The sequence below is a fragment of the Lepisosteus oculatus genome, chromosome 7 (genome assembly GCF_040954835.1).
Source record: "Lepisosteus oculatus isolate fLepOcu1 chromosome 7, fLepOcu1.hap2, whole genome shotgun sequence".
In the NCBI taxonomy this organism is placed as follows: domain Eukaryota; kingdom Metazoa; phylum Chordata; class Actinopteri; order Semionotiformes; family Lepisosteidae; genus Lepisosteus; species Lepisosteus oculatus.
Window position 1 is genome coordinate 49,760,574 of NC_090702.1, and position 27,158 is coordinate 49,787,731.

Here is a 27,158-nt window from a genome sequence, read left to right on the forward strand (position 1 = left end):
AATAAAAGTGCACTGATGGATTCCTGTTTACGAAAGAGACATTAATACATATTTGCATCAAGTCATTGCTATTTTGATTTCAAGCATGACAGTGACCGGGTACTGACTTTTCATTCTGCACTTCCAGTATGCCTATCCACCTGACAGAAGGTCAGTGCCAGCGGGCATCCCTGTACAAACTATCACTCCACAGGCCTTACAAGGCAAAACGGTATGTGGCAAATTTGTTGTTTTTCTACTTTCCTGTTTGCGCGTTAATGCAAATGCATATTCATCAAAAGTCTAATTATAAGGTTTAAGTGCTGTGTCTGCTTTCTTCGTGCAGAGAATTACTTTTTATAATACTACGTTCTTGTGTGTTTATGTATGTGTACAGATCTGGAAGTAGTTCTTAGAAAGATGTGCAACTTTATAATTATCTTCGTTTTTAGAAAATAAATGATATTGTGGTTTTAAGTAATTAGGAACAGATTTAAAGGGAAATTAAAAATACTGCTGCTGGGGCTCTGTGGGAAATGAAGAACAGATGGTTTCGTTTTTTCTAGATGTTCTTTATTATTATTGTTAACAACATCATGGAGGTTTGGCTACTCCTTGTTGCTCCTTAAAGCCCGTTTTCAGTTGTTCCCTCTTTTGCGTAGCCTTGATGACTGTGTCCTTGTTTGTGACAATGTCTGCAAACAAGTCAAGAGGTGTACACTTCAGTGTTTTCAATAGGAAGACACCACATACTTTTAAAAGTAAACGTCAGAGTGTAAATAGGAAAATCTTTGCTGTTTTTATTTCAGCAAGATTGCAGAATAATCTGTCTTAAATGCTAATAATGTTTTCTTGTTCAAAAAACTAAAATAGCTTTCTAGTTTCTCATGCCTACTGTTTTGTAGTTTTAAAAATGTACATTTATATTGCATGTAGCTGCCCAGTGGTACCACCTTTGCCCTTAGATTATAGATTATTATAAATAGATAATTTGTTCTGTCTCTCCTGTTTGCCATGTGAACTGGCCGATTATGGAGCAGCTAAAAATGATTAATAGATGCATGTTCTTGAGGACATGTTGTTTTTGCTGGTGCAGCAGTGCATGCTTTGTAGCTCCTGTCTGTTTTTAAATTATAAACTGCTTTAAACTTGAGACGAAAAAGTCAATTTGCTAGATCTGGTTTGTGTTCTGATCCTGAGGATTAAAACAGATCCTGTTGCGTTTCATTTGCCTTTCAGAGGAAAAGGTATTCTTTTTTCTCTGTAAGGTGAAGATGTTACGGTAATACATCATGGTGAAATAAAATCTGTTTCATGTTCTTTACCCAAGAACGGAATGGTTTAAAATTTTATACAACTTTACTAATTAGTAGATAATGTGCAGAAAACACTTTATCCTGTAGTTTTTGGCCATTGAACCATTGGTATGCTCCTTAGTTTTGTAGCAAAATGGGTGTATTTCTACTTGTTCTTTGATTTTTTTTTCTGTTTTTGCTTAGTTTTATATAAAATTATGCATGTACAATTTAATGAATGACAAAGCAAAAGTGCATTCGTGCCAAATATTTAGATAATATTCAACATTTTCTTTTCACTAATTAATTTCAGGAACATTGCCACATTCTAAAATAAATCTGGAAACATGGTGCAGGCAACAGCAGAAACCTTATTTTTAACAATGAAGACATTTTGGGCTGGGGTTTGATTTTATCTCAGTACTCTGTAAACTCCTCTACATGTTATGGGTGAGTCGCTTGTGGTCAACCGGGTTATGAAGATAAAACACCTTGAAGTGTTCAAGCTAGAGATTTTGGGGTATGGTAGAACTCCAAAGGGATGAAGGCACCTCTTTAAATAAAAACCACAAAATTCTTTATTTTTTTGGAGGGAGATATGTCTCCACATTTTATGTCTGCCGGTTCTTTCTGCTTCTATACTTTCATGTGGGGTTTTGCTTTGCCAGTGAATCTCAAGGAAGAAAACAGAAACAGCATTTATTTCCCCATTAAGTTCTTTATTTTCCAGCAAGAAATAAATATATTTCTGCGTTCCCTTTTGCATTGTCTCGATTTGGTTTTCAGGCTTGGATTTTTTCTGGGATTGCGCACAGAATGAGATTGGTTTTAGCTAGGGTCATCTGATTCTTGAATTAAAACACAAGGTGTATCTTCACAAAAGATTAGCTATCGATATCAGACGCGGATGACTGACGAGGAGTAAGGCCGTGAGCAACTGAGGTTCTGCTTTTCGCATTTTAAGTAGCTCAGAAAGAAAAACTTGGGGAAAAAATAAAAAAGAATAAATGAGACTGTCTGGGTATGCGCTGCTCATATGAAAGCGGAGAGATTTCGTAGCCACATGATTTTGTAAGAGAACGGGTAGTAAAGATATATTCCATGCTGAAAGGTGAAGAAGAGAAAAGCAACGTTTCGGCTGTGAAGCCTTCTTTTTTGCACCGGCATTTCTTCTCTGGACCTTTCAGCACCCGTTCCTTTGCAGCTTACGCATGCTGACGCAGCTCCCTACTCGAATGTCTTATTTCGGATGTGGCAGCCAGGTGAAGGGGGTGTTCTATCTTCACGTGAGCATGTGCCCATATGTCGTGTACTGTACGTGAGCAGGCGAGCAGCCTGCCATTAAAATACCTCAAGCCTGTTTACTGGAACGCTGCTCTGTAGTGAATGGGGGCCGAGTGCTCCACCAGCACAGTAGGGAGCAGCGGCCCCGCCCAGCCTCGCCTGGCCCCGCCCAGCCCTGCCTGGCCCCGCCCACCTAACCTGTTGTCCTCTCTGGCTTGTCCCCTGCGCTCTGCAGCCAGAGGAGCTGACCCTGCTGCTCATCAAGCTGCGGCGGCAGCAGGCAGAGCTGAATAGCATCCGGGAGCACACTTTAGCACAGCTTATGCAACTAAATCTCGATGCCAGCAACCCAAAGGTCAGCCAATAGGTGGTGTGTGTCGTGTGCCATTATCTTCCAGTCATTCATTAAATGGGATTTGTGCAACAAAGCATCACTGCAGTTGAGCTTGATCTGGCACTCCATTTCCTCTGTCCGATGAGCAAGGCCTTTCATATCCCTCCTCGTTTTTGTGCCGGGGGAAAGCACGTGATGCATATGCTTTTTGGAATGAACCGATTACTATTAACCCTTTAAGAACATTTTAATCCATTGAAATAAAGATATTGAATCAGTGTTGAAATATAGAAACATAGACAAATTGCTATGTGAGCACAATTGAATGTGAGGACTTTTTGGGACACGCTTTGTTGAGTCAAAAGAGCTTTAGCACTTATACAAGACTCCTTTTGAAACAGAAATGTAATTTGTGTTTCGCAGTGACCAGTACAATAAATTCAGTATGTTGAAGCCTGTACTTATTTTGTGGTTAACAAAGGGGTTGTTAAAGAGATTAGAAAGGACTCTTAGTACATGTGAATCTGTTGCTAACATGAAATTCTGCCCTTAATCTACTTAAAGTATTCAACTTGGTGAGCATGTCCATTTTGTGGTTGTGCTTAAATCTGCAAATTTAGTTTCCATTTAAACCCCACAGTGCAATTCCTTGCTGTGTGAATTTTTGTCAATGTAGGTCACCATCAGCTTTGAAAGAAGGGTTAATAGTAAAAATGCATGTGTTCATCACAGCCATGGTTGTTGAGGATTGCCCTGTGCATGTCAGTAGGAATGTGCAGTGATTTGTGTTTGGGCATTTATCTTATTTTGTAAAAAAACTGAAGGGTGGAGGATTTTCAATCTTTTTTCATGTTTACAGGGGAACTCTGCTGTGAATTTGAATTACCTTTTGAGACAGCTGTCCTTCTCTTATTCATTTTACTATTACTATTCATTTTTCATTGGGATTTGTGCTCAGCACTAGCATCTTCAAGCAGATGGCTTGTAAGTCTGTTGAATGGCACACAAATCCATCTCATGATTTTCATGTGTGCAGTGTGTGAAAAAGAATTAGGAGTGATTCCCAATGCTTTGCATGGTTATATTTGATGTCTCCGATATTGACGTTGACAACAAGCATAGTTTTAGTAATTAGAGCTTAAGTACTTTGTAATTAGTAAATGGGTTCCTGAGGTTTTTCCCAAATAGATGAGCATGCGTTTTGCTTTTTTCTTCCTTTTTTCTGGCTCACTGTCTTCTCACTTCTTTTTTTAATGCTGCTGCCAACGATAGAATGAGATTCTCTCACATCATCTGCAAAGGAACCTCATGTATTTGGATAACCAGGTGGGGGAAACTAAAGTCTTTTCTTGCCCTGCTTCTCACAAACATGAAGTATTATTCAGCATGATTGGCAGTGGATGCCTTATGAGCTACATTCCTTTTCAGGGTGTTTTTCCCTATGAACCTCTAAATACGGGTGTTTCAGATAATAAGGACAATTATTTTATTCTTTTCTTTTCATGATTATTGCTCATTTTTCTGTTTTTCTTTTTTTCCAGAAATCTCAGCCCAATATTTACAGTAACATTTCCTGTTTTGGGGGCAATTTATTTTTCATGTAAATTGAAATTTCTAAAGTCTAACACATTCATGTACTGTAGCACCATGTTTGTATAACATGTCCATATATTTTTTCTAATAAAAAGAAACAGCCTAGTTCATATAACCAAATAATCTAAACACATCAGGATAGGGAAGTAATGTAATGTTTGATTTCAACAAAGGTAAGGACAAATAGTTTGCATTGAAACATTTTTGTCTTGATCCACACAGAGGTCTTTTTATAAGCAGATACAAAGCTAGAGAATGCCCCACTATTTTATTCACTTGAAATTAATCCTTTTCATTAAAAACTATAAATTGTGCCATTTTAAACTATGAAAGAGTGCTTAGCAGCCTCCATATTTCATGACAGAAGGAGGCTTTGCACGGATTACTGAAAGCCTGTGATCTTCACGAAATCTTCTCTTCCCACTTGTCATTACGTTATAGAGTAGAAGTCAAGGAACATTATCTCTTGTTTATAATATAGTAGTCAGATGGACGTAAAATGAGTCTCATAGCGATGGTAGATTTACAGATGGCATTTGGTGTGACTATTTCTTTAGTGGTGGATTTATAGGGATTAAAAAAGGCATGAAGATATTTATCCGTCTTTAAAAGTTATTGAAATGTATACCTATATTTCCCTAAGTATATATGTATATTTTCAGTTTTTGACTCAAGTAATTTGGGTTCTCCTGTTTCTTTTATACAGTATGGGCAGTATGCAGTAGGAGGGAGAAATGTATGCTGCACAGTAAATACTATTAACTAATGCACAAGAACACAGAGCAAGACATAATATGTTATAGCTATGGGATTTGTTTTCTACAATACAAGCACTGGACATCCAGTAGTTAGTGAAGGTAACCAGGTTCCAAAATAAAGTGCAAAATTGTTTCAGAACAAAGTAGTTTTATGTAGCAATACGTTTAATGTGTTTTGGAATTTTCAATGTTTGCTAAACATTTTAAAGTAGTACCATGCTGGGCACAATGAGTATTGTTACTATTTGCTGTTAGAATTTTTTTATTTTTTGCTAACGTGTTACATTTTTCAGTGGAAGAGTATTCTTTGGATAGTCTTGATATATATATTTGAATAAAGAAAACAAGTTTAGATATGTAATACATAGGTGCTTCAAGTTTGAATTCGTTAGAAAAAGTTATTAAATGTTATTAAATATTATTTAATGGGATGCATATATCTGTTAAGGATATTATCCAGAATGTGTAAATTACTCAGAAAAGTTAGAATGTCTGAAAAGGTCAGCTGTTGGTATTATTCAGCAGGGGCCTTTTGAGGAAAAAAAAACTTTCTTTTCAATGGAAATTCAGAATATGTCTGAGATTTTTTGTGAAGTGTCATGTTTCAGAAAATACTTAATCTTTTGAAGTATGTTTACAGCTCTGTTTTAATTTACTTTTAACATTTTACTTTAGGCTCTTTGGTGTCTACTTAAAAATACTCGACTAAGTAACAAGGAAACGGTGATCAAATTTAACCTTCTTTTCTGCTTTAACGTTCTTCCGAAGAGCTCCAGTCATTCCTGCCAGTTATTTATCAGTAAACCCGATGAAGAACTTGTCTTTCAAATCTAGCAGTGCTGTGAACTGATGATTGCTTTATGCTCCTCCTGATTTGAAATAGATGAAAGAAAATGAACCTTTAATCATCATGGTTCACACTATGATTGAGAACTCAGCGCCAAGGCCACAACTGTACCAGCAAGTAAGGTCATGGAAAATGAATGGCTTTGCTATTGTCATCAACCCAAAAGTCCTTTTTTATTGACAACCTTCAGTCTTTCTGCCAGTGTACTCATGACATTTATCTTTTATTGTTTGTATTAAAGTACATCTCATTCATTGCTTTCTGTGGAAGGTTGGAACAGTGCTGGCATGGCTTATGGTGTATGCTGCTGTGTCAAGCTAACTCTCCCTCACTGTTAATTGCAATTGATGGGTTTTATGTGTACTGTGTTCTGGGTTTCTTTTTTCCTTTTCCCCTTCTTTCAGACTTCATGCTTAGTAACACTTCTTTGAATTAGATCAGAGTTTACAGTAGTGCATCGTTGCTTTTGAAGAACAATGAGCAGATCAGCAGGAGTATTATAAACCAGACAGATTTTGGAGTGTCTTTCTGAAGCTAACAATATCAAATTAACATTTCCACTTGTCAGGATCCTTGGCTAAGACAAGGAAAAAGGAGCTTTACCAGTTCATTAGAGCTCCTGAATATCTAGATGAAATAAAAGGCACAGGAGTATCTGGTACATATTGTATACTGTATATTGATCATAAAAGCCCATTTTGTACATTTTGTACTTCATTAAAGGATACATTCTTTCCCCTAATCAGTTATTAATCTCCCAAGAGAAATTGTGGTTCACGGAACCTGTTTTTTTGCCTCGTTCTTAGACTGCTCATTATAACGAAAATAGTGTTTCTCTCTGTTTGTGGGGCATGAATAGACTGGTGTGGCAATACTGCATACACAGTAAGCTGTTTGAAGTTTATGTAACTAGATCTCCACCACCTATTTCTAATAGTTGAAAGCTCCAAAAATATTAAAACACTGAAACAAATCTGTGAGTGCAGATTAAGGGTGATGATGAGCCTTGTGTACCGTACACCAGAAACATAGTAAAGTTCATAGACCATACATTTAAACAATTCCAGGGTTGTTCACTGTCATTTCAAACCATTTAAATTGCTGAACTTTTTGGGATGCTTACATATAGTATATACACTGTAAAACTCAATCAGGGAAGACATTTGAAGTCAAGATGCGACAATGGTTCCGATTTCTTGAATGATATTAAGGGAAATATTTGTAAAAAGAATGACCCTGACTTTGAGTGGTCATCTTCTGGCTGTGAGTAAACGGACTAATCATCTGCTAGATATGATACCATCAGACCTGCATTGCAGTGCAAGTGAAATTCTTTATTTGTGTTAGAATTAACTGTGCATGTAATTAACATCCATGTGGTAAAATCACAAAATATTAATATTTTTTAGTACAAGAGACAGTAGAGTTCAGATTTCTTATAATTTTACATAAGCACAGGAAACCCCTCTGTAGGGAGTGGAATAGTGCACTTGAGGTTCTGTTCAGGTCATTGGCAGTGTGTCTTGGGACAGTAGCACCTGCCTAACACACGTGCAGTTCATACATTACCTGATTTATCAATATGATTAGTTCACAGTGGGTATATTAAAAGCATTTTTAGTACAGAGATTAGTATAGTAACTTGGTAAAAACTGGTGTGTACTGCTGGAATTATTGTGGCCATGATGTCACTGATTTCTGCTTTAAAACATAGCTCTCTTTCTGTTGCTGTTTTATGTGTTGCAGTCTTATGCCAGAGCAAAATCTGATTTAGTGAAAGGTATTTCACAGCCAGCTGGGAATTGCATTGCTAGCATTCTATGGGCTTAAGCAAGTTCATATCCTCTAGTCCGAGATAAAGGAAAAGAAAAACCTTCATTCTGCTATAGAAGTTAAATTTAGTATCTACAATGGCTCCTGCTGCAAAGCTGTCATATACACTGCAAAGCTGTCATTTATACAGAATAGGCTGCTCTAAATAAATATAGGGCTATTTTCACAAGGTTTTCATAGATATATTAAAATTTAGTGGATAATACACTGTACATCATGGGCTTTTTTACATTTACTGGACTTTTTTGTTGAAAGTCCATTGTGTATGAAGTCAAGATTTCCTGTTGTTTCAACTTAGGACTTCATATCAGGCTAACTGTTCCATTAAAAATGCTTAAAAGTGAAATGGAAGTTTACAAATGGCAAAAAAAAAACCCTCTATTGGTAAAAAAAATGATGCATAAAATCAGTATGACTTAAATATGGCTTTATCATTTTTTAGGAATTTTTTTGAAGTAATATTCGGACCAGAATGGAATTGCTAGTATCATGTAGAAAAGGGTTTTGCATTTAGAAACAAGCAGATGGAATTCTTGGATCATGATGCAGCCAGAAACCAAGTGAGAAAGATGGACTCTTCATCTTCCTCTTGTTTGTGGCCTTGTGCTCTGAATGATGTGCAATAATTAACACGGAGAAATGTATATGACACTAATGCAATGTATATGACACTACTCCATCTATACATAAAAGGAACATCTTAGAAAATTGGAATCTTAAGGGGGAAAAGAATTCATAATGCAAAAGTAGACCTAAAGCCATTCTGCTGTTTGCATCAAACAAGGAATTATACACATAAATAAACGGAAACTAAGCACACTCTGTTGTCATTGTGCAAGCAGTTTTAAACACCAGGAATAAAACAAATACAAAATGCACCATAGAGCGACAGAAAGGTAAGTGAAGTAGCACACTGAGCGATATTATGTGTTTTTTGTGTGTGTTTCTAACAGATAATAAATCCCAGCTCCTTGGCCACTTTTGTATACCTGGGGTGTAAAAGTGCTGCTGCTTGCTCATACATCAGCACAGCATCACATTCCATTTACACCTGTTTATTCCAAAGAAGTGTCTGAAGTCATCATTTCTTTTTATCACACCAACCCTGCGCCTGGAAATATTCACTGGCGTGTCTGCATGCTCTGTGTGGAATGTCTGAAATATTATGCTTGTTAAACAGATTTATGTCCACATTATGGGAAGTTTAAATAGCAGATGTTATTTATAGCAAAATGTGAATTTGCATATGTACTTAAGTATCATGATTGTACTTTGCTACTTTGCTAAATCGAGTGTGGCTGAATATAGATTTGACTCTCAGCCTGGATATAGCTGTGACCTCTGACCTCTCCGTTTGCCATTAGTCAGTAAACAGTTTGTAGGAAATGTGGTTCTGTTTTGCAAATTGAATCATCTTTCAGCAAGTTAAAAGTTCCTTCGGTCCCAGTGATTTAACAATATTTTGCTCAAGTGTCAAAAAGAGTATCATATGTTGTAGAGTACAGTGCCATATCATATCAGAGCTTTTGTCTAGGATACGACTTTTTTGAGAGTTTTTTTTTAAAATGTAATAACACTCAGCTCTTTTGTAATCGTAAAACATGTTATATCATTTAAAAAACAAAGTATTTTTAGGTATAAGCTTTTTTTGAAAGAATATTTAAAAGAACTGCATATAAATTACCCTCACAGTAGGCTTCCCTGCCTGGTTTTTCAACTGTATGAAGGCTTTTATTGAGGCTACTGCCTAATGCACAACATTCACACTGTGAGCGTAATTACTAGCTATGTCTATTGAAGCTACGCTGCAGGAAAACAAAAAGTAGATTGTTTCTTTTCTCCTCAAACACATTCTAACCTCATAGTTAAAACTACATTTTATGATCCAGACAGAAGAATTACTCCAGAGGTTACATCTTAATACCAGGTTGTAGAAGTATGCATCAAGCTACCCTGCCAAGTTCTTGAAGCCGATACCCTGGTTTCTTCTTTCTTCTTTCAAGAAATGGCTGGATGAGATCAATTAGCTTCTAATTGGCAAAAAGGCTAGATGGGTCAAATGTCCTCTTGTTGGTTAATGATTCGTATTAATGTCCCGTACGTTCTAAATCAAACCTTATATATTACGAATTCAAGATGCTTTCTTCAGTTCTTAGAGGCTGTGGGGATCCTGTATGTTATAAATATACATTTGCTTTGTGATTAAGATTTTAATATGTATGGTTCATTTGTGTGGTAAGTAAGGTAGGTTTGGGAAAGACTGTTAAGGAACAATCTAGCTGGTTAGAGATGGCGATAAAAAAGAATAACAGCAAAACAATGGTTCTGCCGAGAACTGTGTATTGTGCCACTGTTGCAGAGATATAAGACATTTTTTTATCTGATTAGAGTTGGACTTAATTTCCCCAGGAAAATAACCAGTAAATTGAATACATTTGAGTGTTGCTACGTCTGGCTACTGCAAGGAAATGTGAGCAGGTTTAAAGATGCGAATTCAGGTCTAGATGGAGCTCAAGATACCAGAGTATCTTATCTTCAGTTTCTCATTTAAGTTGGGCTCAAAATTGTACAGCGTTCCCAATTTGCATGTTTGGAGAAAACGATTTGGTAGCCTTAGAATTGGAAGAACCTTTTTTCATCATCTGTGAAAATGTGGCTATATTGTTAATGGCATGATTTACAGTACTTAATTTTAAATATTTCTATTTGTTCCTTGTCATGTTTTTGATTTTGATTCAGATCAATAAAAGAACAATTATGCTATCGCGTGGTGCCTTTTCACTTACTCCTGCTCATTTTTATAGATGTCCCAAGATGAGTATAGGGATGCACCATATGTCTACAGGCCAGAAGAACTTGACATTGATGTAAGTAATTGCTGCTGAAGTTTCTACGGCTGCTCCCCTCTTCTGAGCAAGGGTTTCTAATGGTAGATCTGAAGATGATGGAGTTTCGTTGTATAAAGTTGATGGGAGTTTCAGGTGTCCACATTCCTACTTTGCAAACAAAACTAACACAATGCTAGTATTTCTAGCTAGAGGGAGAAAAATCTGTTTATGAATATTGAACCATAGATTTGACTGTTTTACTAAGAAAATAAATGTAGACCAATTGTGACCAAAAAAAAAAGTAAACTAACCAGTTTTCTGTTGTACAGGGTTCATAATAAGTTAGAATGTTGTGAAAGTTAGGTATAAAGCTCAGCCAGACTTGCCAGGACACAGGTTTATTTGATCCAAGCAAGAGAAAATGTGTATCTCCTTAAAATCTAGTGTAATTCGATCCTTGACTGTGTTGTGCTCCCATCTTTTTTTAATTTAAACACAGTTGTTACAAATTCCAAAAACGTGCTGAATTAAGTGGTATCCACGCTTGAATGATGCTGTATTTTGCACCAGACTTTATTATCTAAAAGTGCTTGTTAAGTAATCGCTTCTAAACAGCAAGAAGATTGAAATCTTAACTGTTCATGATGCGGAAATGTATTAAGATGGAACAAATCAACTAGAAAATGGCAAACAGTTTTCAAAGCTTCCAAACCTGCCTCTAGCCTTTCACATTAACACTTTGACAGTGGAAGTGAAGACAAGTCTAGAATGGTGCTGACCAAGCTTGGTGTACATAGGCCAGAATAACTGTTGAGGAAGAGCAGTTAGCAGTAGGGGGCATGTCACCGTTACGTGGGATATTATGGGTGTTAAAAGTATCGCTGCAAAATTTGAGGTGAGGTGCAAGAAGGTTTAATAATAATAATCTGTATGTTGCATAGCACCTTTAAACTTCACAGTAAGAAGAAGTTTTAGTTTAAGTCTGCCAGTTGTCAATTCTGTGAATCAATTCCTAAGACAGCAGTAGCTTGAGAACAAAAATCCAGAGCCTTCATTACTTTAAGTGTTACGGAAATTGTTTTTTGTGTCTGGAATTGTTTTCTCAGGAGCAGTTTATATTACATTTTGTTTATCAACAAATACAATGTTGATCAGGCACCCTTTGCGGTTCCCACTGGAACCACTTGAAAATACGCTGAATTTGTTGTCATTGGAAAGATTCCTACCAAGTTTGTAGACCATTGGCCAAAACGTTTTTGAAGAGTGGCTAGTGTTACAGGACAAGGTGGGAGATGACCCAACGTGGGCAAATAAATTATCCATAAGGTCAGCTCTGAACCAGGTCTGAATCCTGCAGTTTTCAGTCATTCAGTGGGGGTAATTCTAAACGATGCTAGTTTGAAAGGTCACCCATTATGATTTGCGCAGGAACCCCTTCATAGTATAATTATAATGATAATTGCCTAGTTAGGAGTTACCTGGCTAAACAGTTGATGCATTTCATCAAACTGTTGCCGAACTGCTGTGGATGGGAAAGTAGTGGCAGCATCTTGAGTAGGGTCAGTCAGAAGGAGGTTATAGATATAAGGTTACAGAATTTAAATAACTGTTGCAACATCAATGTGCTATTAAATTGTTTTGTTTTTTTATTTCCAGGCTAAGCTTAGCAGATTGTGCGAACAGGACAAAGTGGTTCGAACGCAAGAAGAAAAGCTGCAGCAGCTTCACAGCGAGAAGGTAAAAAAGACATTCCTATCTTAGCTTCAGCCTTGTGAAGTGCATGGGGACTGTTGACTGCTGCACATACGGTAAGCGTTGCTCTGCCAGGTTCCTTCGTGAAGGGAGCATTTTGTAACTTTTTTTTTTATGGAGTATCTCTGTTTTTTCGGCCTTCTGTAACAGCACACTTTGGAGCAGGCGCTCCTGGCTGCGAGTCAGGAAATCGAGATGAATGCGGACAAGCCGGCAGCGATCCAGAGTGTGGTCCAGCAGAGGGACGTGCTACAGAGCGGGTTGCTCAGCACGTGCCGAGAGCTGACCCGGGCCAACACAGTGAGTGACATCGCCTGTAGACGCGCGGGGGGGCACGTTCACAAAGCCCTTTCTGCCGTCCCAACGTGAAGAGTAAAAGTTCTGTTATAACAACATCACAAAGAAACAGTGGAACTGCCTTCAGGGACTCCTAAATTATCATTGTAAAATATTTATGAGTCACTTTGCAATTCCTGTTTTATTATTAGAGATAACAGGTGTAAACATACTTTGGTTATAAATGTTTAATCACTGTAGCCCAGAGTCTTTGGAAAACCTAAATTTCCAAGGTAGTGTCGGTGAGCCTTGTTGTATTTTTCATCTCCAGCCTAAAATAATAATCATCCATTTCTCTTCTAAAATGGCAAAGCACCATAAATGCAAAAAATGGAGCAAATGCTCTCCATTCTGATTCTCATTAGTTGTATCTTTAACGTCTCAGAGTAAATGTGTAAGCATGTTTAGTGTATTGTAAATTTACAATAAAGAAGTCTGCCGAGATACATCATCAAGATTAAGTAGGAATCTTGAGACTACAGTTCTGTATAGTTTTATAGCAAACTTTCTTAATCTTCTTAGGAACTGGAAAGGTCTTGGAGGGAGTATGACAGGTTAGAGTCTGAAGTCACTATGGCCAAGAACAATCTTCATGAGCAGCTGGAGGCTCTTGGGAATCCTCAGGTATGAACTTTATTTTTACAGTTGCAAAAACACAGTACATTAGTATTAAGACACTTGCATTTATGTTTTCAGATTTTTTAGGTTCTCCCCACTACATAAAAAATGAATTGTTAAAAAAAATTGAAGTATGACGTTTGTTTGTTTGAAATAGTGGCTGGTTAATTTCATTTACAGAAATATAAAAGCATTTGTAAATTGCTATTAACCAGCAGGGCTTTTTTCATTAAATGTTTTTTTTTCAAACCTGGTGATATCGTGGAGCACAGGAACAGTCACATGTCAGTGTACCACAGAAAACAAATAAACTGTAGAATAGAACAGACATAGGGATCGGCAAAAACATTCTGATCTTGAATTATCAGAACTCATACTGATTGTTCTTGTCTTCGTCTTGCTTTTTCATTATGTGCACAGTCACATGATTACATTTTTTGTCTCTTCAGAGATGTTTCTTTGAATCTTGTTTTTCTCTCTTTTTTTCTTTCCTTCCGTTATTATTAAATGGATGGTATACCATGATTTACTGTGCTTTGCATAAATATTCAGATCTTCTGCACAGATTGGTTAACTTGTTAATATGAAAGAAAAATGAAAGTCATGATGGCATAAGCATTCAAACCCTTTTCTGTGGCAAACCTAAATTAATTGAAGTGCACTAGTTCATCTTATCAAGCTGCACTATTAATTGAAGGCCACCGTCTGTGTGAAATAATAGTGCTTCACCTGATTACAGAGTAAATACACCTGTCTCTGTAAGGTCCCTCTGTCATACAGTGCATCGCAAACAAAGATTCAACCATACAGACCAAGGCATTTTCCTAACTCATAACTGGCAGTGCACCATACAGTATATGTATTCTCTTGACATCTCTGCTCCAGTAGCATGTTAAGTGGTGCCTTGCAGAGCCTGTATAAATGGTTTACATGCATTAAAACAAGAACAGACTTTCAGGTGATTGATGGAATGATGAAAAGGCAAGCCATAATGAGATCTGGACAAAAAAGTTTTCCTTCATGTTCTTCAAGAAAGTCCAGGTATTTCTCCTGGATGTTTTTAGACCTGGCTAAGATTCATTATATCCTTGGTAAAGTCTCGCATTGCATAACTACTGTAGCACTCTGTGTCCTTCAAAAGAAATACCTGTTATTAATAAGAATCTGGTAATTATCTCTCCTGCCTTGGGGGTTCTACTTGAAAAATGTCTAGAGTTGAAAGTGTTGAATGAATTAATGAAGGGTACCTTTAACGACAACTGCAAAGTCAGTTACACTTTCAGATTTATAAAGACTGTGTTCGTTAGCAGAACAGAAAAGTTAGTTACATAAACTTCACCTTAGGAAAAAGGTAGAACTTGATAAAACATAAGTATCGTGTAGTACCTTCTTATCCTTTGTTTAGTTTACGTATCTTAATGTTCATTCTGAATAATGACAAAATCCCTGCAGGGTATGTACACAGGGTTTATGCAGCAAAGGGTTTCTGTACATTTTACTTCACTAACTAAAACAGTCTTCACATCACTCTTCAGCTGGCACTACTGTAGTTTTGATGATAAAATAGAAGAATGTAAAAGATTGATTTTTCTACAAGAGTGTTCATTGTTTTTGACATTGCTTTGACAGCAATGTGAATGTCAGCCTATTCCTTACGTGACAGCTTGTATCATGAGATGAATAAGCCAGCTGACACAGTGCACAAACACGGGTTCCTTGCTAATGCCACATATTCAGCACTGTCTGTCCATAACATTGGGATTTGATATCTGTCCAGTTATTGTTATGTGATGCACCTCCTTAGGATCAGTAGTCATAGATTTTCATCACAATAGATACATGAATCTCCAGTGCTTTCAAAGTGTTTTTTTGGCATCAAAGTGCCATCTGTGTTGAATACACAGATGTGTCCACGGTGTTAAATACACAGGCAGTGGACAAAAATGGAAACACCAATGTACTTTAAAATTACCTAATAGGGCACAGGGCCACCACATACAGCCAGTATGGACTCTGTTCCATTCCACAGTCTATAGCCTACCAATCATTCCATAGCCTATAGTCTACCAATCATTCCAAAGTCTACCAGCATCTGGAATCCTACAGGAGGGATGTGACACCATTCTTGTCCAAGAAACTCAGCTTATGCCAGTTTGATGGAGCCTGTCTCCATCCAGGCGTCCTTCCAGGAAATCCCATAACCCCTTATCTGGGTTCAGATCTGGTCACTGAGTAGATGACATGATGTTTGGATCAGTTTCATGCCGATCAGACCATTGGTGCTCAGTGGATGGGGTCATCGGCATCCTGGAATATATCCTTCCAGGCAGGAAAGAAATGCTGCATCATGGGGTGAAGATGATCACTCAGTGCCGTTAAGTGACCTTGCCTTCTAAGGGAATGAGGGCATCCACATCACGCCAGCAGAAAGTGCCCCAAATTAAAGAAAGTAGTGAAAGGATGAATCACCTAAACATTTTACATTTCTCCACTGCACAATAGTCCATCGCCTTTGCATTCACTGCTAGATGTAATGAGAAGTTTGTGCACTGTAACTTCACCATGGTATTCTATGGCATTTTCAGTGGAGTGTTTTAATGAAACACACACCAGGTGGAAATCTGTAGTCAATTGATCTGCAGTTTATGGCATTTGCAATTCTGCCCACTGCTGCCTTTTGCTGATGATGCCATTCCTTCCGAGTGGCATGCTGACATCACCTTAGACACCGTGAAACCTCAGCAAGTTGATCTTTCTTCATCATTAATTCAAATAAATCAAAGGTGCCACGAACCCTTCTTTTAAAGTCCCTAAGGTCTCCTCTTGCAGCCATACTAAGAAGCAACCAGGCCTGTCCAGGTTTTATATGCATAAGAATACAGGGGTGGTATTTGCCTAATGATCGCATGAGCCACACCAGTGTAGAAGCCCTTGCTTTCAGTATCCTTGGTGTCCTTCAGTTACCCAGGTGTTCGCACTTTTTTTCGTCCACTTCATGTATTTGCAGCAGCGTGGAGTGGTGTGGCTAGGACTCTGGACTTGTAACGAGAAGGTTGACTGCTCTACACTTGTACACGTTTAAATTGCTCCGATAAAGTGCTGTTGTATATAAATGGGTACAGAAATAAGTCACTCTGGATAAAAGCATCAGCCAAATAAATTAATAATCATGACTAAGAAATTGCTGTTGGTTACTCTCTCAGTGAAAAGCAGAGTAATTCAAGTACCCAGAGAAAATAAGCATTCTTCATCAAGCAAATTGCTCCAAAATGCAATAATTGTCCTGAAGATTGCTTTTTGCTCATCATTTTTCAGAATGTCATAGGTTACATTTGTTTTCAAAGGGGACATTTTTTTTATTTTTGATCTTGTCAGGACTGTGTTCCTAAAATGGTGTTGAGTAGCATCTGTATATTTCTGATATGTCTGATAACAAGAGTCATTCTGTGGCACACAGTCAGGACAAAGGGTTTAATAAATCACACTTTTTCAGACCAAGTAGGTGATGACACGGCTTTGTTTGCTTGCACAGTCTGAGGTCTCCAGTCAGCAGCATGCTCAGATACAGAAGGAGCTGTGGAGAATACAAGATGTGATGGAGGCGCTGAGTAAAAACAAACCCCAGAGAAGCACTGGAGATGCAGGTTAGTTGCTTTTGCACTGAATAAAACAAAGCTAGAGCATAAGTAGTAACGATAGTGATTTACTGTATTTTTAGCACAGCATCCTGCTTTGACACAAATTTAATTTTGCAGTAGTATTTTCTGCCATAGTATATATGGATTATACAGTGTGCCCCGCTAAAGTGCGTATTAATTTAGGTGTATTTCTCTCTCAAGTCCATTACATTTTGTAGAGCAGGGGAAGATGGCAGTTCTTGTCTGAACTACACGCTCTAGAAAGCTGTAAGGAATGACCTGACGCCCTCACTGAGCCACTGAGGTCTCCCGTAACCCAACCCATAATGTCGATGACTAACTCATAATGTCAATGGGGAGTGTCGTTCAGCCAGAAGCTGCCATATTGTATGAACCCGCTGTCCTATCACAATAAGTATAGTTGGAAAGAAGCGATTACAGAATTTCTGCATAGTAAAGCAACATTGTCCGTTTCTGTTTCTTTAGGTTTTCTGGGATCCAAACCAATTTCAAATAAATATAAAAGTGAGGTGAGTAACGTTTCAATCAGACCTCAAGGGCTATGTGTCCTTTCTTTAAGGATCCACATTCTGTGGTGCAAATAATACTATGTTATAATCGCCAAGTGTAATAATACGGATTCCCCTCTGTGATTTAGGTGACCGTTCCAATTTTAACAGTAAGGCTTTTCAGCAAAACTGACAGTTCTAATATGTAGTGGTGAATCGTACTACCAAAGACAAACATTGTTGATAAGGAAGGAAATCCATCTACATAAGGTGAAAAGTATTTGATTATGGTCTGTGTGCATGAAGAGCCCCATTATTCAGTCCATCAGAATGTGCAGATTTTAATCTTAAATTTCTAAAAAAGTAGTAGTTTATTGTACCTTAGCTTGTACCAGCGCAGATGTCACCTTTCAATAGTACTGGTAAAATGTGCACATAAACGTCTATGATACCTAATTAGGATCTGTGCTGCTATGAATTCCAGTATTGATCTGTACTGGTTCTATTACAAGACATGGCATACTCTGATCAATATTTTAATTGTGTATGCAAGATTTCCTTCTTGTCTTTTTAGGCGGATGAGGCACTGTAATGAATACAGTGTTTTTGATCTAGTATGATTAAATATACAGTACACATGTAACTACCCCAAAATAAAATGTGTATTTACTTATCATTCATATTGATCTCATGATTATAATTACAAATTGTACAACTGTAAAGCAAGAATGATAGTCGTGCCTTTATCTCTTTTTACTTTTGGAGGGTACTGTATATATCAGGTGTATATCCAGTATATGTGAATACACTGAACTATTTCTGTTTGGATATGTGAAAATACATAAATTCCCAACTATGTTGTAAATACTTCAAAAGATCAATCATATCAGCAGGTTGACATGATGGAAAGAAATGCCCTGTATTTTTTCACTTCAAGAATAACTCCTGACATTGTTTTAACCTTTGCCTTTCCGAAATGCAGAAGGGAAGTCTCCTTCAATGTGCTACATCCAATTAATGATTAATACAGAAAGACGGGTGTACATTTTTACGACTTGGGCAGTTTTCCCAGTTACACCTCCTGCAGAATTGCTTGCTTCAGCTGGTGCAGGTGGACGCTCTTGTGCTGACCTCTCTATAATCTGTAGGAAGAGGACTCTGTGCCTCCTCGGCCTCCCCTTCCTCAGTCCTATGATTTCACCGAACGGCCTCCTATAGTCCCCCCTCTGCCCACTAACAGCAGCCTTCAGCTGCACGCAGTCAGGGGAGTAGTCCACCGGCCAGAGGACAGGAAGATGCACCACGCGCAGGGCTGTCAGAGAAACGGCGCGCACACTGTAAGAGGTTATCACTGCCACCGTGCATCCCCTAACTCCTGCGCAACAGTGTGCTTTCTGACATTTCATTCTCATGCCGGGTGACTGAAGTTGTTGGGCTCATGTTTGTTTGTTTGTGTTTTTTTTTTTAATTTGTGCATTTTGCATTGTTGTGGTTCCATACTCCGCCCCCTTCAAATTTGAGTTTTACGTTTTTTTTGTTACTTATTTCCATGTGCTGTATCCCATGAACGGCTCACCGAAGCATGCGGAAGTCGCTTGACACACTTGTTTCACCAAGATCCTCATAAAGAGGTTCAGGCTTTGTTGTGTTTGGAGAACATGTTCTGAGGTGTTAAAAATGTTTAAATCTGCAACTGCAGTTTAACCAGGCTCTTGAACTTAACAGCACAGTGTGTCAATCGATTTCCTATTATTTTTAACCTTATTTCAGAAGTGATTAGAAAAGGGTAGTGTGTCTTTCTTAACAAAATCTGATCCCCTTGCAGGGCCCTGACTATAGGTTGTACAAGAGTGAACCTGAGTTAACAACGGTGGCAGAAGTTGATGAGTCCAATGGAGATGAGAAATTGGAGCAGTCTACAGAGAAAGAGTCATCCAGCGCTAAAGGCAGGTTATCATAGTCTCTAAGATAGTGCCACTTAATCATTCAGTCAATTTAATTTATAAGTGTGTATGAAGAGACTAAAATGCTATACAATGGTAGATGAAGCAGAATTTAAATAACGGTAGACAGATAGGCATTAGAGGGTATATTGAAAAAATATGAAAAGGCTCCACAATTGTGGAGCTGCATACAGGCAGTTCCTGTCTCTCATTGTATGGAGCCTGGTGTTTGGTTTGAGTAAATCAGCACATCTAAAGGTAAACTGCTGGGCGACACTCATGCAAGAAGTCATAAAGGTAACATGGAGCTAGATGTTTCAAGTCTGTGTTTAGGTTTAAGAATATTAAAGCTCACTCTGAAATTCAGTGCAATCTACAAAGAACAGGAGTTGCACACTGAGGCAGAGCAGTTTTACACAGCACACGAAATGCAGAATTCTGCACATACCAAAGCCTTTGATGAAAGATTGGTTACTGTACATGAGTGCACAGGTATTGTGATGTTTTCTGGTGTTAACAACACTTTACAGATCAATTGGCACATAGGTCATTCCCCTTTGAATAACGAACAACTCAGTTAGCAAGGGCTCAGTTCCACTTCCTCAGTTTTCTTATGCTGGCATGATACAGTGTGGCCCACCTTCTAGTCATTCTATTTTCAATTATTTACACTAATCTCCCTTAGACACATGCACTATTATCTTGGAAATAAATGTGTTAATTGAAATTTGTTCCTATTTAAAATGCCATAGGGATATTAAAAAACACTGAAACTACAGAAAAACGTATTTACTTCTAAATCCTCCTGAAAGCACCTAAGGCAGTCCTGTCCCATTAGTGTGCAACTGTAGGGTTGATGTAATGTTAGCCAGAAGCTGCGTAGAGAGGGGTACATGATTTCTGCATTTTCTGTTCTTTTTGTCGAAATTTCTGCTATACTCTTTCCCATGTCTGTTAGGTATTTCCTACCCTGTTGGAATTGTGCCTCCTAGGACAAAGTCACCCATGCCAGAGTCATCTACAATAGCTTCCTATGTCACCTTAAGGAAAAGCAAGAAGTTAGATTCTAGAATGGTAAGTGTCTTAATTCATACGTAGTGGCTCTGTTTCTGACAGTAACTTGAATGCCAGTCATTTGGGAGCTTCTGTATGTTAATGTCCCTTTCCACAGTAGTACTGTGATGTTTTTGCATCTGCATGTTTCCCACTTCTAAGGCCAGCAGCCATATCACTTTGCAACTCACAACTGACAACTCACTGAAGCTCAGCAGGTGTGAGCCTGGCCAGTACCTGGATAAGAGACCTCCCAGTGAAAACTATGGTTGCTGCTGAAAGAGGTGTTAGTGGGGCCAGTAGGGCGCTCACCCTGCAGTCTGTGTGGGTCCTAATACCCTAGTTAGTATAGTGATGGGGACACTATACTGTTAAAAAGCGCCATCCTTTGGATGAGACATAAAACCAAAATCCTAACTCTCTGTGGTCATTAAAATCCCAGGGCATTTCTCGAAAAATCCAGGCTAGTTTTCCCCATGGCCTTTACCAGGCCTCCTAATAATTCCCAGCTGATGTGTGGTGAGTGTACTGGCACACATTTTTGGTGGTGGAGAGGATCCCCATTACCTGTAAGTGTTTTGAGTGGAGTGTCCACAAAAGCGCTATATAAATGTTTACGATGATTATGGTGAAGGTGCTCTCTTTAACCTTTGTGAAGCCTGGTCTGTGCCTGTTTCGGCCCCTGCTGTGCCTGGCCCTCTCCGTGCTGTCTGCAGCGCTGCCTTGCTGTAAACTCTTGTCCTTGGTGATGTGAGCGTTGGAGCGCGAGCTCTGACCGACTGCTGGGTGCCCTGCAGGACCGCCCCAGGAGTGCGGTGGAGCAGCTGTGCCTGGTGGAGACCTCGCGGCCACGCATGAGTGTGGAGGAGCAGCTGGAGAGGATCAGGCGGCACCAGCAGGCCGCGCTGCGAGAGAAGAAGAGAGGCCTGAGCATCATTGGGAGCCAAGAAAACTCCCCCTCCAGAAGTCCTTCCTTCTCCAAAGAAAACCCCTTCAAGTCCCTGCAGGTACAACTGCAGGCACGGCTGTGAGGAGCCTGTTCACTCATGGTTTTACAGCCTGTGTCACTTTCAATATTTAAAATGCAGGCGATCTACGCTTCAAAATATCCGCTCTGCTCTCTCCCAGCTTCACGGAGTCTCTTGCTCTGCCTCTGATTGTGCAGGTTATGTTCAGGTTTTGTTTTTATAGCTTATTGACCTGAGCAGATTTGTTACAGTTGTGAACTGCACAGCTGTCCCCTGGGTTTAAGAATATTGTTTGAGATGTTGCCAACTGTGAATGGACTCTGATCGCTTGCAAAAGAAAGAGCAAAAAAAATTTCAGTTCCTTCAATATAGTTTATTCAAATTGTGAATGCACAAAGGCAGATAAGTATTTCTTTTTCAAAAATCTTCTTTCAAAATCTTCGTCACACTTCAGAAATTTCAGGTGATTACAGGGTTAGTCCTTTCTGTAAATCTGCTTGTTGTAACACTGCTCTTTGGGGAATACACCCTGTAAAACTGAAAATAGAGATTTGCAATTTGAAGGCATTGTCTAGTCACATTACATTAGTAATGCTGGTGCATAATGCAGATTACATTATCTTTCCCTGTGGTATTGATGCCATAGAGCAGTATTCCAAACAGCACAATGAAGCTTACCCATTTCAAGAGTTTCATTATCCACAGCCCCTTTTAGTCAAAAATTTCTAACTAATCATTTTTGGAGGAGTATTTAATGTGGTCTGTGTTCTCCTGCTGTTTCATTGCTTTGTGTTATGTATCGCATAACAATGGATCAGTCAGTTGATTTTCTCAGAGCTTAATTGAGAATAATTTCAAAACACTTCACAAGCTTACTTTGACGTAGGCCATAATAAAAGCTATGTGGCAATTGTTTCAGTACTCCTACAATCCTTTGGGTAAAGAAGCAACTCTTGTCCATTTTAAAGACACTTCCTTATAGGATATTTTTGTGTCCTGTGTACAGCACAGTTCAAATTACTTTGAATATTTAACATTCATGGCCAGTTGTGTTAGCAAGGTCACCATTAAACAAGATGTTGTGTAAATGCCTTACCCCTAGAGAAATCTGACACATTTACATAGCAAATTTCATAGTAGATGAAATCAATGAAACAGGCTGCGGGAAAACCAGAACGAACAGTTGTCTTGAAGATGCCAAGAACTGACTGCACTTTCGTTAAAGTTCAGAGGAAACATGGTTTGACTAGTTTGAGTACTACAATGTTGTGCTCTTCTTACTGTGCGAAAACTGCTGTTTTCTCTGCAAGATCCTGTTTTTGGTAGCTTGTTGCTCTTGCCAGTTGCCACACTCTAAATGAATAAGCAGTGAAAATTTTCTTTTTAGGTCCGTAAAAGGGATGATGTTGTCTCTAGTGACATCAAAGAAATAGAGGCCTCCCTTCGAGACCAGGATTTGGACAAGGACCAAGAAACTCCTGCGGAGGAAATTGCGCGGCTCAAGGAGGCGGTGGAGTCTGAGCGGTACAATGTTGACAAAGAGGTGAAAGACTATCCTTGCTCCTCAAGAAAAGCCAGTTATGCTCCGCTGTCAGGAGAAGATTCGTTTTGCTCAAGTTAAGAAAATTGGTGGCTGCTTTTCATGTTTAGACGTTGACTGATTGACGACATTCAGAACTCTCTTGGCTAACGCAGAGATTTCAGAGGCTTGACGGAAGATCAGAGCATTACTAAAACTACACCCCTTCCTCGTGAGGTCTGCATTCAAAATGCCCATAGGTTTTTAAGTTCCAGAAGACAAATCACTGCAGTTTATTAACAGAACTAACTAACATAACTAGAGATGGGAAAGTGGGGGGGAAAAAGGGTTTGTCTTTAATGTCTGTAATGAAACCCAGGGTGAGGAGTCCCTGTTGTCTTTGGTGGTCCACATCAGAAATCAGGATTACAATGTTGCTGTGGCAATAAGTTTTGTAGCTCCCATTTATTACCTGCTCATCATCCATGACACCACAGCTTTTATGTAGTGATTAAATGTTCTGAAAATTATTCTGCCTGAATAGACAGCTCTTCCTATCAAACCAAACACCCATCATTTCTGCTAATGGCCTTATTTAGTAAGCAGCGCTGTGTACGCTGCATATTCATCACCCTCTCACCTTCTGAGCTTGCTTGCAGGAGAACATTTTCATTTAACAGCTTAAGAGCAACAAAATCCTGAAGAAAATGGCAGAAAAGCTTTTGGAGACCATTTTAGTTGGGAGTAAAGCACAAAATATTAATGCAGGGTCCCTGATTCAACGTTTAAACCAAGAAAACCAAGGTGTACTGTACATGAGATTATCTAATAAAAATCCATCATACTCCCAGCTTCAGTAATAGCTGAAATGTTACATTGGTGAGAGTCTTGCTCTTATTTTTGTTCTAATATGAGTCAGTATGTATGGGACTTTCTCACTTGAGCCTGATTGGCTCTGTAGGAGTGCTGCTGGTGCGTAATGGCCGCTGGATATCACTTGCTGGGACTATACTTCAGTGGTAGATGAAATGAGCTGCCTCCTGTATGGAAAAATACTTTGGTATTCTGAAGGTACTTTGGTATTGCGGCGAAAGGTGGCAATATAAATGCAAGCTTTTTTTTTGTAATTTCACCTACAGCAGTACTAAACACAGCTAGATGGGGCAAATGACCTCATCATTTTGTAAGCTTTCTTATGCTCTACAATTCATGCAACATGCATTTTGTTACATTGCAGCTGTCTAAACCAGAAAAGGTCCTGATCCCAGAGAGGTACGTGGAGTCAGACCCCGAGGAGGCTCTGAGCCCGGAACAGGAGGCAGACAAACAGAAGAAAGTGGACAGAATCAAAGCGATCATTGCCAAAAACAGGTAAAGAAGCCAGCACACGAGAGTATGTCGGGAGAAGAAAAACAGAATTACCTTTCCATGTAAACTTATGATGGGCTGCTGCCATTTTGCACCCTGTTCTCAGAAGTCAAGCCAGCCTGGGCATGGTCAGTACTGGAATGGGAGACCTCTAAGGAAAACTGGGTTTCTGCAGTAGGGGGTGTTGGTGGTCCAACCCACTTAGTTCCAAACCAGTGCACTGGTAAAGTGAATGAAGACACTGTGCTACAGGAGTTACAGGAGTTCCATGGAATTTAAAATAAGATCGTGACTACTTGATCATTAAAGATCCCATAGCACTGTTTGTAAGAGTTGGGGTGTTAACCTTGGTGTCTTGTATTCTAGTCTGTGTTTGCACAATCTGGCCAGCCTACACGTCCCGTTTCATTGAGCTGGTGAATCAGTTTCTTCCTTCTCCACCTGATCTGCTGTGTATAGTGCCTCCTGGGCAGTTTGGCTGCTGTGCTCACTCAGGTGGGACAGCACTTCAGCGATGGATGAAGAGGGTCTTCTTCTGTAGCTAATGCATTTTGGGTTCATTTGCGATGAACAGTAAAACGTAAATGTAATTAATCATTTAATTATCTCATAGACATTTGGCGGGGCAGTAGTTTGTTGTCCACGTCTAAATGTGCTGATAAATTAAACATTTTTGAAACTTAAAGGTGTTCCAACACACTCCAGCTTTTCAATCTGAACCCCTTAGAAGTAACTTTTGCTGCCCAACGGTGTCATGCGTTTTCAGTCTTTTTGAGTTTCTGGTTTGTTTTTGAAACATTAATGCTTCAGCACATGCAGGTTCAAACTGAATTGCCACTGTCTCCAAGCATACAATAATGAGAGTTTAGGTTCTTAATATTTTAATTCATAGACAGAGAGATACTAGTTTAGGTTAAGTTACAAATTGTCTCTAGTTTCTTAATTAAGGTTCAGTCAGTTAATTTTGCTGTGGAAGTGTTCCCACGCAGTAGGGACATAGTTAAAAAGAAAAATCTTACCATGGCAAGATTACATCAGTGTACATTTTCTGTTGCTGATTAACACAGCTTTCCCACCTGTCTTCTTCAGCATGCAGAATGTGGTGCCTGTGGTTAACCTCAAGACCGAGGACACCACAGAGGAGGAAACTACTGTTCAAGAGCAGGAGAAGATGATCAACATCTCGTATGAACTGGCAGCAGAGGCTTCCAAACGAAGCAAGCTTGTAGCAGGTAACGTTGAGAACCACATCTAGTCCTGGCCAGAATACCTGCGGATTTCTTCCTGCACTTCACTACCAGTTAAAGATTTCTATTAAAAAATAACAGCCCGTTGATATGAAGAACTATAGCACGTAAGGTGATCTGGACATGTGACAAACATACCTGTGCCTGACTGTAGCGAACAGCTACAATATTCAAGCTTTCAACAACCAACCTGTAAAGATACCAGATACCCTCCAGCACCGTATCTGCATATGAAATTGTGCAATCAGTTATTATAAAGGGGACCATTGACATAATGACCAAAGAGCATTGCTTACTTGTCTTTGTAAATATTTTATATTAAATATTTGTAGGTGTATATCCTTCTCTCAAAACACGATTCCTTAGCTACTTCAGCTGAATCTCCCCTTCTTTCTGTGAATTTAAAATTGCCTTCAACTTGGAACTTGTTTATCCATTTCCCTTCATCTCTTCTCTACCGCTAATATCTTAAGATTTCCTTTTCATAGCAAGCCAAAACGGCATGGGCTTTTTCCAGCAATGTCAGCCCGAGCCAAAAGAAATAATTGTCCAACAGAAATGAAGAACTTGTTACTCCATTTGAGTGAACAACAAGAGCTGGCGCACAACCAGTCTTTCTTTCGAAGATCAACAGTTTTGGATGCAGAAAACACTAGACTGATGGTACATTTCCCAAACCAGCCATCTGGTCTCGGCTTTCCCTTTTGTAGTGTTTATCAAAAGTAATCAATGTCCCCACAGTTTTTCCTGTTTAAGAGTTATCATAGTAGTGATCTACAGTATAGAGACCTAAGGTTACCTTCAGGAAAAAGACCTCTCCATTTCCTCTGGAGGGGAGGGGGGTTCAATTCCTGAGGTCGTAGACAGTCACAGGAAGCTGTAGTTTTTGCATATGAAGTAATACAGGTCTAAATTGGTCAGTGGGCTGGTTGTAAAATACGAAACTGAAATGTACTCACCTTAACCCATTGGATCAGTAACCAGGACAGACATACTGTGACCTGGCAGCCAATATAATTGAAACCCCGTGCGAGACGAAAGCCTGTGACCGAGGCCCAGACTAAACCGGAGCTACACCCCTCCCACCAGCGGCAGAGTCCAAACCCAGCGCTTGATGGCAGCTTTCCATAGCCCCCGGCAGACAGTCCCCATCGACTGACCTGTGTGGAATTCGTAATCAGAGACTTGGTCAAAGTGTGGATTTAATGTGCGCCAGCGACTCCTTAGAAATTCATTATTTAATATACAGGCTGAATAATTTATATGGAGAAATTATGTATTTAGTGCAGTTTGTGGGAATGGAATGAATTTGAGCTTTTTTGCTGTCCCTGTATGGCACTACATTTCCAGCTGTACTTATTTCAGCTAGAAGCAAGTGTTCTTGCCCTGGCTCCAGCAGCAAAGGGAATACCCCTGACCCTGTGCTTGTGTGTAATGTTCAAATGAGGCGGTCGTT

General features: G+C 39.1%; 1 protein-coding gene across 32 annotated transcripts in view; it reads left to right on the forward strand.

Annotated features, from left to right (window-relative positions):
• Positions 1-27,158, forward strand: part of plekha5 (pleckstrin homology domain containing, family A member 5) — a 171,226-nt gene that overhangs the window by 141,685 nt on the left and 2,383 nt on the right. For 12 of the 32 annotated variants that reach the window (XM_015352069.2, XM_015352067.2, XM_015352072.2 and 9 more), the window contains 17 exons: positions 128-211; positions 2,794-2,913; positions 4,165-4,218; positions 6,127-6,207; positions 10,728-10,790; positions 12,408-12,488; positions 12,654-12,803; positions 13,362-13,463; positions 16,990-17,101; positions 17,582-17,625; positions 18,753-18,941; positions 19,430-19,550; positions 20,506-20,621; positions 21,398-21,607; positions 22,956-23,111; positions 24,325-24,458; positions 25,545-25,687. In XM_015352069.2, coding sequence (XP_015207555.1) covers positions 128-211; positions 2,794-2,913; positions 4,165-4,218; positions 6,127-6,207; positions 10,728-10,790; positions 12,408-12,488; positions 12,654-12,803; positions 13,362-13,463; positions 16,990-17,101; positions 17,582-17,625; positions 18,753-18,941; positions 19,430-19,550; positions 20,506-20,621; positions 21,398-21,607; positions 22,956-23,111; positions 24,325-24,458; positions 25,545-25,687 — 1,960 coding nt within the window. The remainder of the gene's footprint in view (positions 1-127; positions 212-2,793; positions 2,914-4,164; positions 4,219-6,126; positions 6,208-10,727; positions 10,791-12,407; positions 12,489-12,653; positions 12,804-13,361; positions 13,464-16,989; positions 17,102-17,581; positions 17,626-18,752; positions 18,942-19,429; positions 19,551-20,505; positions 20,622-21,397; positions 21,608-22,955; positions 23,112-24,324; positions 24,459-25,544; positions 25,688-27,158) is intronic. The other 20 variants (XM_015352078.2, XM_069192683.1, XM_069192691.1 and 17 more) reach the window with 8 other exon arrangements.